The 17,450-nt window shown below is 47.1% G+C and overlaps 1 protein-coding gene across 1 annotated transcript; it reads right to left on the bottom strand.

The window, feature by feature from the left end:
- Positions 1-267: 267 nt before the first annotated feature.
- On the bottom strand, positions 268-8,602 carry LOC118529558 (latherin-like). The gene is given in 8 exon segments (XM_036082404.2): positions 268-323; positions 1,690-1,753; positions 2,611-2,692; positions 4,302-4,451; positions 5,314-5,418; positions 7,185-7,225; positions 7,228-7,331; positions 8,503-8,602. Coding segments are annotated over 8 exon segments (702 nt in total).
- Positions 8,603-17,450: the final 8,848 nt, after the last annotated feature.

The raw sequence follows: 17,450 nt of genomic DNA, 5'->3' as shown, positions 1-17,450 counted from the left end.
TACCCACCATCCTCTGAAATTTAGTTGACTATGCATTTATTTCCTAGTTCATTGTCAGTACACCCAACTAGGATAGAAACTCCAGGAGAACAGAGTCTTGTGTTGTTCAGGGCCATATCCCTAGCAGTTAGCACATAGTAGAAGCTTCATTGAAATTTTAAGAATGAATGAATGACCCATTTATAATGACCCTAAAGGCCAAGTGCCATCACTAAGGAGTGGAAATATGCTCTGATCTCTCACCGGATTGGTGCAACCGTGGCTCCTTTACTTTGGGGATATTTGGATGGTGGCTTGGTACCTGCCCTGCTGCAGCAGCAGACCTAGAAGGCAAAACAGATACCTTAGGGCGCCTGGGTGGCTCAGTCGTTAAGCGTCTGCCTTGGGCTCAGGTCATGATCCCAGGGTCCTGGGATTGAGTCCCGCATCGGGCTCCCTGCTCGGCAGGAAGCCTGCGTCTCGCTCTCCCACTCCCCCTGCTTGTGTTCCTGCTCTCGCTATCTCTCTCTCTGTCAAATAAATAAATAAAATCTTAAAAAAAAAAAAACAGATACCTTAGACAGTGGGAGTAAAGGAGGATCAGAGAGGCCAAAGGAGTTTTCTTCTGCTCCACATGGGGGCAGAGCAGGGTCAGGGAATGAGCCAAACATTTGGAGACATGAGGCTGGAGCTGGAGGCTCTGCTTAGTGGCTGGCATCTCTGATCACTTCACTGACAGTTCTGGGCCTTGTTTTCCTCATCCATAAATTGGGAAGAACTGCTCCCTCCCAAGCTAGTAACTTAAGAGCTATACATTGAAACAAGACCGTGGAGGGAGTTGACATTACAGCAGCTGGTCCCCATTTGCCTGGCCATGTCTCCAGAATGGTGGCCCAATATCAGCGGAGTGAGGGTATTGGTCAAGCTGCCCCACTCACATTTACTATGGGTGAATCTGGGACCTGCACTTTGGGAGCTTTAAGACTCATTCAGATTAATTGCCTCAAGCTTCCTACTTCATAAATAGTGAGCTCCCTGTCAGTGGAGGTATGTGAGCAGAAGCCAGAAAACTGCTTGCTGGGAGAGATATTTGAAGGAACTTTAGAAACCCAACAAGCTGGCACTTAATAGGACTAATGAATCTTCAGTGAATGAAGGAAGAGTCCTTTCAGCCCAGAAAATTCTATTGGTTTTCAGATTCCCATTGATTTTCAGATTCAGATTCCCAGCTGCCTGCTTCGGCTTCTGGACCTGGAAACTTTGGGTCCCTGGAGGTAGAGACTACCGGAAGGAAGCAGTCTTTGGGCTGAAACCAGGCCAATTTTCTGCTCATTATGCAACACCATCCAATCTAGAAGGATAAAGGAGAAATCAGGCAGCTTTTCTTCCCCAGAGAAGCTCCCATTTATATCTCAGCTTCTCTAGGCTTTGGGACCAGAATGGGATTGAAACCAGCCTGTATTAGGCTAGTGGTGGAGGTTCAATGGCCAGTGCAGGCAGAGTGCTTAACCCTGGGCGTGGTGCCCAGGACTCCCTCAGCAAGCGGTCCCTGAGTTTATGAGGATCGTTATTAGCAGGGACCATTCTGCCTCATGGAGGCCAGGATGTTTTGCCTGGGAGAAGTGTCAGGGGAGAGGAGATGTAAAGGGTGAGGGAGGAGTCTGAGCTTTGTCCCGAGGTGTCCTCTGTCTTCTCACCACCAGCACTTACTAATCAGTTCGTTAATCACTTGCGGATTCAGATTATAAAGATGCGAATTAATGAAGGTACACGTCTGAAAGACAAGAAAGTATGCAAGAGTCAGGAGGAGGGATTCACCAATGGAGGCTGAATATTCAGGGGGCAGTCAAGGCAAGTTCTCCTTCTAAGACAATTTATCTTAGGGAACAAGCAAGTAGGGGGGTTGGGGGGACAGACTGCCCAGAGGTCACATGTCAGCTGAGCTATTTGGCAGCTCTGTGACTTAGGTAAGTCATTGGCATCTCTGGAACTTTTTCTTAAATCTGGAAAATGGAGATAATACTGTTATTTAGAATATGAGATGGTTTTGGAGAATAAGAAAATTCATGTAAGATCCTTAGCACAGTGCCTGTGTGCTTAATGAACATTAGCTGTTCATTTTATGATTACTTATACTTATTTTAGAGATAAGGAAACTGAGTCTTGGAGAGGCTTATCAACTTATCTCCAGCCACACAGATGCTGATTTTGACTTGAAGAATTAAATAATATCTGTAAAGCACTTTACCAATGCTGGTTGCAGAATGGGAACTTGATAAATGCCATTCTTCTCTCCCTAACTCTCCTTCTGAAAGATTTACTTCCAGTTTATATAGATATATTTTAAAGATTTTATTTATTTATTTGAGAGAGAGAGAAGAAGGAACTATGGGAAGGGGCAGAGGGAGAGGGAGAAGCAGGCTCCCCACCAAGCAGGGAGCCCGATGCGGGGCTCAATCCCAGGACCCCAATCCCAGGACCCCAAGCTCATGGCCTGAGCCAAAGGCAGCCACTTAACTGACTAAGCCACCCAGGTGCCCCGATTTCCTTCCAGTTTATTAAGAAGATATAGTCCACCAAGCTCTGGGTCTTAGACTAAAAAACTGAAGTAGTTTGGGTTTATAAACTTACTTTTGCTCCCAAATTATTGATTATCAGGTCTCCCAGGACTCTCTCTACGTTTTCCACAATAATTTGTTTCATTGGGGTGATGCTAAATGAAGAATGAAAGTAGAACAGATTAAATTCTCCCCAGTTCTCCTTTCTTTACATCACTTATGTGCTCAGTTGACCCCACATTATTTAAAGTCTCCTTGTTTCTACAGCTTTCCATGACCCAGCCTTGCCCTTCTGCTCCAACCTACATCTTAGGGCTCCTTAAAATTAATCTTTCAGTTGAAATCACCCTGCCCTCATCATTGTTTCCCATGACCCCCCTCTCCTTGCCTATTTTGTTCCTCTCTCCTGGAATGCCTTCTTCAGCTTCTACCACGCTTTTAGGTCCTGATCACTCTCTTTCCGGCACTTTCCTGTTCCTCTCATTATCTAATGCTCCAACAGAACTTTTCTCCTTAGCCCAATGGTCATGCCTTCATGGAAGGAGTAGTGTAATATTCTTCAGTTGGGGGAGAGGAGAAAGAAGCGGGGAGATAGCAGTGTAAATGTGTCTTCAGATTCCTGACTCAGTCCATAATCCTTACAGGTAAGGGTAAATCTCATTCTCAGGCCAAGTGTTTGCTTTATATATAAATCGGCTAATCTACCACTTCCAGCCTGAGGATTCAGATTTCCCTCAAAGGAAAGACTAGTTTCCTTCAGCATCTCAAAAGACAAAAAAAGACACAGAGCCACACTGACAGAATTTCCCCTGGGGGAAATGGCTGTGAGTCAAGGGTGTCCTTATCTGGAACAGGACAGAAGGACATTACCAAACGTGTAAGGGCTCAGACAGGATTCCACACTCAGATCTTTCTTGATCAAGTGAGCAACTGGGAGATGAATCAAAATAAAGAAATCACGAATGAAAAAGACCCAGTGTACAATAGGTTGGTGATGACTATTGGATTCAGTTAATCATGGACATGAGCCTAAATTTTAAAAAATCTTATAAAGAAGATTGTAAAAAAGAGATTATAAGTTTAGAAAATAACATTTAGTAAAAGGGCAAACCTCTGAAAACAATTACTCTGAAGAGGAGGTATCACAGACCAATGAACAGATGGTAAAATCCTTGCTTTACTGGTAGTCAAGAGAATGGCATCCATGGGATTTTCTGCTGAAAATCCCTACTGAAGAGAAAAGTTGTAAAAATGAGAATAATTGGTCCAGATTGGCTATGGGGTGAAACTTGACCAATGTCAGCCAGAAACACGTCACTTCAGTTCTGTTGGCGAGGTATTTGGTAAGGGATTTGGAATGCCTTAAAACTATTACATACCTTCAAATTTAAAAGTCATAAAACTGTTTACACTCTTTCAGTAATCTTAGGAATCTATAATTTCCTGCACCGAAAGGTTCAGGATTATTTACAATAGCAAAAAATTCAGAAATAACCTAAATGTCAGCCAATAATTGAGTGAGCTTGCTTTGTTTGTCCTTGGTACTATTCAGTGAATCTCTTTTCATGCCAGTGAAAATATTGTTTTCATAATAAGCAAAAATTTTAAATGACGTGAAGTTCTTTTTGTAAGACACACATCCCCATATGCACAAAAGGCTCATTGGAGAAGGGATTGTTCTGCTAGTGAGGTCTTTCAGGTGAAGCCTCCTTGGGGCTACATCACAACCAGTTGGATGCAGAGAGAGAAACATGGAGAACTTACAAATTTTCGGATTGGATCCATACAGTGTCAGGTGCAATCCTGCAATGCCCAAAGGCAAGTTGATATTTGCTGTCTTCACCCTTCTCCAAATAAAGCTGGACTCTCATATCTGTCTGTACATGGAATATGCAGGCATTAAGAGCCAGAAACCTGTGGGAGGGAAGAATGAAGGCTGGTGGGGGAGAGTCTTAGGGCTTAATTCCTGCCATTTGTTTCCAGAATGAGAGTTCCCCCATGTTTGTGCAGGACCCTCAAAATCACCCTGTGAAGATCATTTCCTCCTTTTTCAAAAGAGGCGATTCGGGAGAACAGGGATGGCTTTCTCCAAGTCGTGCATCCAGCCAGTGGTGAAGCCAGGTAGGTCTGTGTCCAGGGTGTATAACTGATACCCCCTATCTCTGGCTCAAGGGACAGTTAGAAAGGAAACGGTTGATTCCAAGTATAGGATCCTATCAAAACTGAGAAACTGAGTACTCTTCTAGAGGTCACAAAGTCCGTGGCCTTCAGGGCCAGGCTTGAGTTGGAAATGAGTAAGGGAGATCAGGGACTGGTTTCACAGAGAGGGGTGACAGCTGGGATGAACCGAAGAATGCCTGTTCTCCCTGAAGATGCACTGTGCAGACCGAACAAAACACATCTGTGCACAGTCTCTAGGCAATGGTGCCAAGGGGCATTGGGGTCTAGAGCAGATTCTGTGTCCTTGTCTTAAGTTGTATTCAGTCCGAGCTAGGTGGGCTCAGGAAGTCCAAATAAATAAGGGTGGGGCTTTCTGGATAAAGCAGAGAAAGGAAACCGGCTCAACCTACTATGCTTTCCCTAGAAAGGCCCCAGCTTGGAAGCATTCAGGTATTCCCATGCTCTAATCCTACCGGAGAGAGTGGCCCAGGCCCAGAGAGGGAGGGTGTTTTTGCCCCAACCACACAATGAGACTTCCACTGGACACCCTTTAGTTATGGCTGCTTCCCACACCCACACATCAGCGGATTACCAGTGACTTGCAGCTGTTACTTACTTTATTTGTATGGAAAATGCAAATGGTGTCCGTAACTTGACCCCCTTGAAGTTAGGGGAGTTCTCAAGGCAGACCTGAAGCAGTCGAAGGTCTTTGATCTGTACTCTGGGTGAAAAAACAGCATAACAGGGAAGGTTGTGGCTCTAGCCGTGGGTGGACCCTGCTTTGTGCAAAGGCAGGTCCCCTGCAGAGCAGAAGCTGACCGTATGCAAAGATGGTTACTGACTCATTAATCATGTAATTTATCACATAGCTGTTATGCTCAGGGAATATAGTCCTGAGCAAAAAGAACCTCTTGCCTTAATGCATCACAGAATGGTCACGTCTAGCCCTTTGGCCAACACCAAGCAGGCTGGAATAAATGAGTGAATAAATAATGAGTAGAAGACGGAAAGCTATAGACAGCTAATGCTCGGGCAGAGCATATATATGTAAAACAGTAAACGCAGTAAGTGAATACATAATGTGTCAGGTGATGGGTGCAGTGAAGAAAAAGCCTGGCAGGATCAGGTGAAGAGGATGACACTGGGAGGAGTGGTATTTTAGAGCATCAGGGAAGGTTTCTCATAGCAGGTGACACTGGGGCAGGGTCATGAATGAAGTTAGGGTATAGGTATGAGGATAGACGGGGGAAGAAAGGGCCAGGCAGAAGACAGAGAAAGTGCACAGGCCCTGAGGCTGGAATAGCAATGGGCTCAGTGTGTGTGTGTGGGGGGGCAGTCAGAGCTGGGCAGCAGGGGGCCTGTGGGCCAATGGTAAGACCTTTGGGTTTGGTTCTGAGAACAGCTAGAAGACATTGGAGGGTTTGAGCAAGCGAGTTACATTTTCTGGCCGACTTAGAACGATGCTTCTGGTTATAGGTGGAACAGAATGGAGGAGGAGGGGGCTTGCCGTGGAAGCAAGGGGACCTGGGACCATAAGTCAGAGGGAGATGGTGGTGGTTCAGACCAGAGGAGGTGCAGAAAATGGTCAGGTGCCTGGCTGACAGGGTGTGTGGACAGGCTGCATGGGGGTGTGAGTGAAGAGAGGGGCATTGGATGATGTCAGGATTTTAGGTCAGAGCGACTGGATGGGTGGAGTTTCATCAGCTAAGATGGGCTGGCATGGGGGAGGAGTAGGCTGGGACGGGGGTGGGAGTCATCAGCAGTTTTGAATGTACTAAGAAGAGGGCCCTGAGTCGTCATCGTCGTCGTCGTCGTCTTTTTTTTTTAGATTTTATTTATTTGAGAGAGAGAGAAAGAGCATGAGCAGGGGGAGGGGTAGAGGGAGAGGGACAAACAGACTCCCTGCTGAGTGGGGAGCCTGACATGGGCCTTGATCCCAGGACCCTGAGATCATGACCTGAGCCAGTCAGACACTTAACCGATTGAGCCACCCAGGCGCCCTGGGCCCTGGGTCTTCTAGGGTCTGCTGGCCAGATGGCATCGATTTTTGTGATTGCCACATTGTTACTGTAGACGTTATTATAACTGGTACTGCTGACTGGGGGCTTACTGAGGACAGGTTGCTGTGTAAGCACATGACCTGTATTATTTCACTTAATATTTACAACAGTCCCATGGGGTCAGATGCTATAGTTCCCCATGTAACGGGTAGGAGTTGAGTCTCAGAGAGGGGAAGAGACTGGAAGTGAGCAGCCATTCTTTTCCCAGACAGAGAGACTGAACCCAAGTCTTCAGCATCTCCCTAGCTTCTGCCTCTACCCCCAGTGGGAATTTCTCTCCACCAGTGGGTCTTAGTCCATCAGAGTGGGAGGGGCTGTTAGTTGAGGAAAGGGCCTCTGGTAGAGTCAGAAAATGCCAGGAGGGTGCTCACAAACCAACAAACCAGGACAGTCTAGACATGGGAGGTTCTGATCAGAGACCACTCACATTAAATTGGCATCTCTGTTGGTGAGCAGGCCGCCAGGATGTCCTGGTTGCCTCTTGCAAGGGTGAAGACATTCTTCAGCGACCCCTGGAAGTCAGTTGTCTGCAGGGCGGAAAGAATGTTCGTACCAAGGAGTCCTTGTGTCAAAGCTGAAAAACAACCTATCCGCCCCCCGACCCCCACCATTAGACATTTAGATGCCAAAGATTCTCAGATGCAGCCTTGACCTCTGAGCATGTCCCACATATGGATCTTACTCCTCATTCACCTAGTTTTCCTGGCCTGCTTGGTGCTGGGCCAAGTTCCAGGCACAGTCATTCAGCAAATATTTGTAGAGGCCTACTGTGTGCCAGGGCCATGCCAGGCTGCACCCGTGAGAACAGGCAGCACTCTCTGCCCTCGTGGAGCTGGCGTTCTGGTGGGGATGAGGGAAGAGAGATGATAAAGTAGTGAGTAAAGGGATATGTGTGAGTCAAGTACAGATAAGTGCTGTGAAGAGGCTGGTTTCAAAATATTCAACAACCATCTGGGCACAGGCACCAACCAATCAGAAAGGACATCAACCATAGCTCTGTAGCCAGGTCCTGTGACTCCTGGGCTGTGCCAGGGGTTGACTCATTAGATTTTGGTTGGTGAGGAGGCTGGAGTCCTGGGGCTGAAGGCGGGATGGTTGGGGTGATGAGGGTACCACCTGGGGAGTCTTTGGGCAGGGGCTACTTCCCAAGGAGTTTAGAAAAACATTTCAGTATTTTAACCACCACAGCCATACCATGCATTCTGCTGAAGCTATTTTTGTCATGAGGGAAAAATAAAAGGCAGATTGAGGAATTGAGAATATGGGGTGAGGGCAGTAATTCATGCAAGGGTGTCAAGAAATGTCTTCTGCAAATGCAACATTTTAGCAGAGACTTGAAAGAAGGGAGGGAGCCACATTGATAGTTAGTGGAAGAGTGTTCCAGGCAGAGGGAACAGCAAGTGCTAAGGTCCTGGGGTGTGCTCCATGTGTTGAAGAGGCTACTGTGGCAGGAGGGGAGCCAGTGAATGGGGGGTAGTAGAAGAGGTGAGCAGGGGCCAGTCCAGGTGGGGCTGGGCCTTTGAATAGATAGACCAGGGCAAGGAGACAGGAAAGAGGGGAATCTTGGGAGAACAGTATTAAATATAGTAATGTAGTGATGATCAGAGCAGCTAATAATCATGTTAACTGCCTCCCAGGCACAATGCTAATTAGAACTTAACCCACCTTGGCTCACGGTCTAGACTTTTAGGAGAGGCCTAAGGTTCTGACAAGGCCAGGTGTGACCCAAGGCAGGATAGTCTCACCATTGGTGATCTGGGAAGAAACTCTGGACAGGGCTTCTTGAGCAGAGGATGAGGCCAGCAGCCCACAGAGGAGAATGAAGAGGCTGGAGACCTTTAGCATCCTGGGTCAGGCACCTGTGGGGGAGCAGGCAGAGAGGGTCAGCTGCGGGGTCATTCTCTGAGAGAGAATTCTATGAGAGGGTCTCCCCAGAGCTTCGGTCTATGGTGGCTACAGAACTCATGTGGCCTAGTCTACAGATGGGGCCAGTGAGTTTCAGAGAGGAGACATGCTTCTCCTCACAGTATAGAGCAAGAAATGAAGATTCCAAGAGATGAAGTCACCTGCCCAAGGCCACACAACCTATATATAGGTTTCACCCTCATAAAACATAAATCTAAGCCTCAGCAGAATCAAAGCAATCCACTTAAATTCTTTCGGCTATCTTCCTTCCTCTTTGGAAAAAGATGGCACCATTCAGATCCTCTATAATTTTTATCATAATGTCTAGCATCCAATGAAAAATTACAGGGCACACACGCACACACACTCAACACACACACAGGACAAATGAACTGAAATCCAGGAAATTAAAATATACAATACAACAGACCCACAGGTGATTCAATTATTCAAATATTGAGCAGACAACAGGGCAAGCAGCCCATAGAGGATGAGAAGGAGACCTGAGACTTTCAGCATCTTGGGGCAGTACCTGTGGGGATCCCAGGTAAGTAGAGTCAGTTTCAGGACCACTGTGATGCCCTGGGTCTCCGTCAGTTGATTCTGGATGGGCTCTACAGTGGGGCAGACTTTATAAATGGTGAGTGACCCCCTTGCTGGGGAGACGTGGCACTGGGTGATGGACAGCTGGGAAACTGATGAGAGCCCTCAATCTCACCACGTCCGTCTAATACCTCCAAAGCAAACATTCCTGCATAGAAGGCCTGGGGGATTAAGGGGTTAGGGACTCAACTGATGTGTCAATAACATATTTCAAACTGTACATCACGAATCTCACCAAATGCAAAGGGGCAGAGAAGGTAGGGAGCATTGAGATAGTCTGGAGACTGTGTTCATGACTCTTTCTTTCTTTGTTTTTTTTAAAGATTTTCTTTATTTATTTGACAGAGAGAGACACAGCGAGAGAGGGAACAGAAGCAGGGGGAGTGGGAGAGGGAGAAGCAGGCTTCCCGTGGAGCAGGGAGCCCGATGCAGGGCTCGATCCCAGGACCCTGGGATCATGACCTGAGCTGAAGGCAGACGCTTAACGACTGAGCCACCCAGGCACCCCTGTGTTCATGACTCTTGTTCATGGCCCTGTCCTGCAGGTTTCCTCATTTGTGCCATGAGTAAGGTGGACCCAGTCCCATCAGTGAGGGATGAAGCCACCAGTCTGCTCTGAGTGGAGGCAAGGGTGCATGTACCCTGGCCTCAGTTGAGAGAGCCTTGGGGTCCAGCCTGGCTCTACCTATACATTGCTTTTTGGTACTGGACAGCTCCCATGGCCTTTCTGGGCCTCAGCTTTTCCATCTATAATAACAGTAGCTGGCATTGACAGGCAGTTTTCACAAATGCTTGTGGAATCCTTGTAGCATCCTTATGATATAAAGACTATTATTAGTCCCATTTTATAGTTGAGGAAACCAAGACTCAAGGGAAGAAAAAGTTGCCCAAGATCATAGGGCCAGTCTATAGTAGAGTCAGGTTTTGAGTCCAAGCTTTGACTTGGGCTTTGACTTTGACACCACATCCCAAATTCCTCCTTTTAGAGCAGAGCTGAGGCCTCCTTGTAGGTTGGGAGTCATAGTTCTCTGTTGCACTGGGAAGACTTGTTCCTCAAGACCTGAAGGACAGATATGCTCCATCATCTGCTCCCAAAACTGGGACCCCACTCAAGCTTTAATTTAAAAAATGTATTAAAACATATATTTCAGATTATTTACATGATCTGTATTTACAAGGGAACATTTTTAAATATAGAAATGCATAAAGAAAGCAATATCTCTACTTAGAGATAGTATCTGCTAGCACTTCTGCTTATTGCTCTCTAGTCTTCATTCTGTGCAGCTGGATATACACACAGATGTGGAGAATAGTCAGCCAGCTAACCTCTTCTCAGCAGGTCTTCCCAAAGGGACAACTGAACAGTATACTTTCTTGTCTGCCACATTAAGTCACGTAACCATTCTGGCAAAGAACAGACAGTTCCACAGGGTCTAAGCCATGGGGACCTTGTCATGCTGATCTCCCACCAACCATCCCTAAATGCTGCCTGCTCATTGTTTCCCTGGTATGCCCCACCCCTCCTGCCACAGGACCTTTGTTCACGCTCTTCCTATGGAAAGTAGCAAACACTCCATAAATCTGTGTTAAAAGAATGAATGAATGTGGGGCGCCTGGGTGGCTCAGATGGTTAAGCATCTGCCTTCAGCTCAGGTCATGATCCCAGGGTCCTGGGATTGAGCCCCGCATCGGGCTCCTGGCTCCACAGGGAGCCTGCTTCTCCCTCTCCCTCTGCCTCTCCCCCTGCTCATGCTCTCTCTCTCTCTGTATCTCTGTGTCTCAAATGAATAAATAAATTAAAAAATCTTAAAAAAAAAAAGAATGAGGGAAGGAAGGAAGGACCCATTCTTTGAAGCCTTGTTCTAATCTCACCCTTACCAAGAAGGTGTTACAGATTTCCCTGGTAGAAATTAGTCTCTGATTCCAAAGCTGGACATTTGTCCCCCTATTCAACCCCAGGTCTGAGGATATCAGCTTCTTCCTCTAATTTGTCAGCTTTTAGGGACTGTGTTTGTCTGTCTCCCTAGGCCTCGTACTACATACTTTGCACACCTCATCTCATTTCATCCTCTCCAAACCCTAAGAGAGGTTGATGCTCCAACACTCACATTATGGGCAAAGAGGCTGCACTCTGAGAAGCTGAGTAATGTGCTTCCAGCCCCTGGAAGAGCCAAGACCCACACCCAGGAGGTAGACTCTAGAGCCAAAGTCTTAATCACAATTCAACTTCATGCAGTATGTTTTCTTTTCTTTTTTTTTTTAAAATTTTATTTATTTGACAGAGAGAGACACAGCAAGAGAGGGAACAGAAGCAGAGGGGGTGGAAGAGGGAGAAGCAGGCCTCCCGCCGAGCAGGGAGCCCGACGCGGGGCCCGATCCCAGGACCCTGGGATCATGACCTGAGCCGAAGGCAGACGCTTAACCGACTGAGCCACCCAGGCGCCCCCATGCAATATGTTTTCTACCTGTGGACACGTGTTAGAGCCAGAAGGCCATTCTAATGTGGGTCATTTGAGAGCAGGGGTTCCCAGCAGATGTTTCAGCATAACCACCCACCAAAACATCACCGCATGCCCCCTCTTTGTAGAATGTAAGCAAGGAAGCCCAGGAGAGGAGGCAGAAAGGGCAGGTAGGGGTCAGAGTCTAGGGGAAACATAATGCCAGGCTTGGAGCCTCCACCTTAAGGGTTTTTTTTTAAAGATTTTATTTATTTATTTTAGAGAGGGGGGAGGGGCAGAGGGAGATGGAGAGAGAATCTCAAGCAGACTCCCCATTGAGTGCAGAGCCCGATGTGGGGCCCCATTTCATGACCCTGAAATCATGACCTGAGCCGAAACCAAGGGTCGGTCGCTTAACCGACTGCGCCACCCAGGTGCCCTAGTTTGCTTTTTAATAGACTATTTTTCTGAGTAGTTTTAGGTTCACAGCAAATTTGAGCAGAAAGTGAAGAGTTCTCATATACTTCCTGCCCCCTATGCACACACAGCGTCCTCCATTACCGGCACCCCCGCCAGAGTGGGGCATTTGTTATAATGATGAGCCCACACTGACACATCATTATCACCCACAGTCCACAGTTTATATTAGGGTTTGCGCTTGGTGTTGTATATCCTATGGGTTTGGACAAATGTGCAATGACATGCATCTACTATTATAGTATGCAGAAGAGTTCCATTGCCCTCAAAATTCTCTGTGCTCTACCAATTCATCCCTCCCTCCTTCTGAACTCCTGATAATACTGATTTTTTTTTCTTACTGTCCCTATAGTTTTGCCCTTTCCAGAATGTCATATAGTTGAAATCATCCAGTATGTAGCCTTTTCATATACTAGGCTTCTTTAACTTAGTAATATGGATTTAGGGTTCCTCCATGTCTTTTCATGAGTTGATAGCTCATTTCTTTTTAATGCTGTGTCATATTCCACTGTCTGGATGGGCCACAGTTTATTTATCCTACTGAAGGACATCTTGGTTCTTCCAAGTTTTGGCAATTATGGCTAAAGCTGCTCAAACCTCCACGTGCAGGTTTTTGGGTGGATATATATTTTCAATTCCTTTGGGTAAATACCAAGGAGTGTGATCTCTGAATGGTGGGGTGAGACACTCTGGAAGCTTTAATCAGGGTTGTGAAATGCACGTCCACAGGTACCTTTGTCAGCACACCTGCTCCCATTGGTCAGTTGGATGGGCAAGCGTTTGCAGAACAATAGGGACAAATGTGACTTTGCCCCCTGATCTTGGGTACGAGCTAAGGAGAATCATTTTGTTCCTTCTTCTGGAACCAAAAGTGAGGTCTTGCCTCTTCTTACAACACTCCCAAGCTGAGGAGGATGGGATGCAGCCTCCTGAGCCATCAGTGCTGGCCCCGGAGCCTAGTCTGGGGGCCCAGGATAGCAAAGGCTCAGCATGAGTAAGCTGCAGGAGGGACTGCTCCAGCTCTCCTCTCGTGGGCACCCCTTCCTTGGAAGCCACGCTCTCTCCCTGGCCCCAGCCCAGCTCTCCACCCCAACAGCTCCTGCCCTGGGTGGGACCTGGACCAGCCATGGCCTTTGCCTCCTTTCAATCCCCCTGACATATCACCTGCCAGAGGACACTTCTGGAAACTGTTGAGGCTGTCTCTCCCCCTTCTAGAAACCTTCAATGGCTTCCTAGTACCTAGCCCAGCAGTTCTCAAAGTGTTGTCTGGGGGTTCCCAAGAAACTTCCAGGTGGTCTGCAAGTTCCAAACAAATTCTAAATTAGTACGAAGACGTTATTTGCCTCTTCTCTCTCATTTATCTCACAAGCGTAGAGCAGAATTTTCTCGATACTCCATGACGTGTGATACTCCAACAGACTGAAGGCAGAGCAGATGTGAGCATCCAGCTGTCTTCTATTAAGCCAGTCATTATGGAGGTTTAAAAAAATGTAAAACAGTCATTCCCAGTTATGATGTTTTTGGAACACAGAGTTATTTTTCATAAAAATATGTCATTTAGTTAAAATGCCATCAGTTTGTTTTATTTTAAAAGAAATCAATAAATGTATATTTAAAAAATTTCTCAGTATTAGTTTCTTTTATGGCAAATATCAATGGGTGGAATCCATGTAGACAAAAGCTCTTTGAGGTCTTCGGACTTTGAGGGTGTGCTAAGAACAAAGAAATTAACTCCTGGCTGAGAGGATCACGTCTAAACTGCCTCCAGCTTGGCATTCAAGACGCTGCCCTCCACTCGACCTTCATACATTTATGCTCCAGCAGCATCCAGGTCCTGTGGGTCCCCAGGTGATGCCAGGTTAAGTCTCGCCTCCCAGCCTTTGCTCATGTGGTCGCTTCTGCTTGCTTGCAATGCCCTTGCCCCCCTTCTCTCCCTGTTAGTCTTTTAATTTCAGCTCAATCAGCACCTGCTCTGGGAGGCCTTCCCTGAGTGCACCTCACGGCACCCAGCTCCCCAGGGGAGGCTGTGTGCCTGAGTCCTGTCCTCTTCCCTCCCAGTGCCCCTCATGGGCACGGAGCTTTGCAGGAGCCCTCTCGATGCTGCTGCATTGAGGGCGGCAGGAGTGGTGGGGGTGGTGGTTAGGGCTGGGAAGGGGTCCCTCTTTGGTCACCTCTGAACTGCCTAGCACAGGGCCTGGCTTAGCTGGATGCTCAACAAACTTCCAACTCTTTGAAAATCCATTTTATTTATTGCACGAACATTAACACAGAAACAAGTCACCCCAACAAATGAAATTTGTCAAATTGTCGCATCCCTGCTCCGTTCCCCCACCCAGTTTCGGTTTTTTGCATCATTGTGATACCAGCTAAGCACAGTCCTAAGATCTGTATTTTCACTCAGCTGTGAAACACAGTATTTCCCCAAATTAAAAAAAAAAGTTCAGAAAATAATCTATTGAGTTGATCTAACAACTGACTTTCCTAATTTGGGACCTTTGGCTTTTCCAGTGTGATGAAGTTTATTCTACTCCCATTCAAAGAGCAAGTATTTAAAATAAAAGTGTCCATCTGCTGGCAGATATATGGTGAAATGTATATACTCTCTCATCACAGTGTAAATAGAAAGATCCGGATTGGTAAATTCTGTGATGTGTTCCTGGGGTCATAAGATATTCCAACACATAAAGTAAATAATTCTGATCCTGAGATGTTATCCTCAAGAAATCGTGCAAACATTGGAAAGATCCAGCATTTATTTAACTGGATTAAGCCTTCAAAATTGTAGCCTGCACTACAGTTTTGCACTCTAGTTTCTGGAGGATTCAGGATCCAGGCAGGTTTTGCCTTCTTTCTTCCCATATATTCCCTGATGACAGCTGTTCTCTCTCCTCCTCCCTGAAGCCTCCTTCATGGGGCGTCACCATCTCCAGGAAGCCCTCACCCCTCCTTGAGGTCTGGGCCGAGTAGGCCAGGAGTCAGGAGCCAGAGTTGGTCCCAGGGTGCCAGGCTGCCAGCAGGAGAATGCTGCCTCATTTGTCTACCCTGTAACCTTTCCCCTCCAGTGGCAACATTAGTCACCAGTGGGGCCGAGGGGCCTTAGCCCCCCATCTCCCCCACCCCATGTTCTGGCTTCACTCACCTAGGAGCCCCACATTTGGTCCATAACACTTATGTCCTCAAGGGCCAGGGATCTGGCCTTGGTTGACAGAAAATAATGACAAGTCTCCTATACCCCCAATCCTGGCTTGCTAGAATTTTCCTGTATACTTACTCACTCAAGCGCCCCAGAGATGGTGTCTGATTGTGTACAGAAAGAAGAGGTTTGTTCGTTCATTCGTTCATTCATTCATTCATTCATTCGACATTTGTTAGTACTTGTACTGTATCTGGTCCTTCTCTGGGCGCTGGATCTGCTGAGGAGAGGGAGGTTCCTGCCCTCAAGGAGCTCGCAGGCTTAAGGGGCAGACTGATGAATAAAAAAGGTGAGAACCAGACTAGCCAGAGTTGACACTTTCTAAATGCTCTCTCCATATTGGACAGGAATGGCAAGGTAGCCTGGTTAGACCTACGTGTTGGGAAGCACAGTGTCTTTTTTGGGAAACAAGGAGGAACAGCCCTCACTTAGCTGGGGGTTGACTCCTGAGCAAAGTTTTAAGGCTGAGCAGCAGTTAGCCAGCTGGAGAAGGAGAAAGCCGTGTCCCTAGTAGACCTAACAGCATGGACAAAGGCTTGGCATGGACTCAAGTTAGTTACTGCCCAAAGAAGCCCTGAATTTTGAGACCTCCTTTGCGTATTTTTTCTGGGAGGTGGGCTTGTCACAAAATAGTGAGGAAGGAAAACTCACCCTTCTTCCCTGGCTGGAAGGGAAGCACCAGCTCTAGAGGAGGATGACTTTGGATTAAATCCAGCTTTGCCTCTGACCAGCTGTGTGGCCTTGGGCAAGTCACTTCACCCCTCTGAGCCTCGGTTGCTACATCTTCCCCCAAGAACCATACACTGCATCACTCAGAAAAAAAACAATTCAATGAGATAATGTATGTAAAGTTTTAATACAGGGTTTCTCAACACTCTTGACATTTTGGCCTGGATGCTTCTTTGTTGTGAGAGGCTGTCCTGTGTATTGTAGGATGGTTAGCAGCATCCCTGGCCTCTACCCATGAGATGCCAGTAGCATCTCTCACCCAGTCTGTGACAAAATATCTTCAGACATTGCCAATGTCCTGTGGGGGGCAAAGTCACCTTAGGTTGAGAACCACCAGGCTAATACAGTGCCTGGTATGGAGTAGGGGCTCAACAAATGTTTATTTTCTTTCCCCTCCCAGTCTGGAGGGAGCACTAACTCTTGTCCTGTTGGAACAGGAAGGGCCTTTAGTGATCACTGTGCAAATAGAAAAACAGGGCTCAGAGAGGAGAAGTTAGCAGCCTAATGTCACACAGCATGTTACTGGCAGAATGAGTTAGGTAGAATAGAGACAAAGTAGCCTTGACGAGGGGACCCCAAAACACAATGGTTTAAATAAGCTCGCTCATTGCTTTACTGCCACAGGGCCCAGAGATGGGTGGTCAGGGGCTGTTGGAGCAGCTCTGCTGTCTTCCATGCAGGGCTCCACCTCTAGATCTCAGGGAGTTACTCCACTTATTCCCATTTCTAATGGAAGAGAAGAGAAGGTCAGGAGGAAGGGGAGGGAATGCCCCCTTTGTCTGTTTTTAAGGAAGCATAATGCCCATCATGGGGCTTGAACTCATGACCCTGAGATCAAGAGTTTCAGGCTCTGTGGACTGAGCCAGTGAGGTGCCCCTTTCTTTCAAAGCACAAAGTGGAATTTGCCGCATTACTTCTGCTGATATGCCATTGGCCAGATCTTAGTCACATGGCTACTGCAAGGGAAGCTGGGAAATGTAGTCCCTGGCTAGGGGCCATGTGCCCAGCTAAAACCTGGGGAGGGAGAGAAGAATGATCCCTGGGGGGACCGTTGGCAGTCTGGCCATAAAGACAGGGTAAAAACCCAAGATCTCCCAGGACCATGATTCTCTAGACGACATAAGGGCTTTCATCAGTCAATCAACAATCACAGGGCGGTCATAACAGCAATTTCAGCATGTAGAGGGGACACTCATCTGGGCTCACTAGCTGTCAGGCCCCAGTTAAGACACTTCCCACCCTCACAACAGCTCAGCGAGCGAGGTTTTTTCTGCTAATTCTATTTGACGAGTAAGAAAACTGAGATTTCCAGAGGCTAAGTAACTTGCCCAAGGTTTCAGGGCTAGAG

This window comes from Halichoerus grypus, chromosome 10 (assembly GCF_964656455.1).
Source record: "Halichoerus grypus chromosome 10, mHalGry1.hap1.1, whole genome shotgun sequence".
Lineage (NCBI taxonomy): Eukaryota > Metazoa > Chordata > Mammalia > Carnivora > Phocidae > Halichoerus > Halichoerus grypus.
This window is presented reverse-complemented; position numbering and strand designations above follow the sequence as displayed.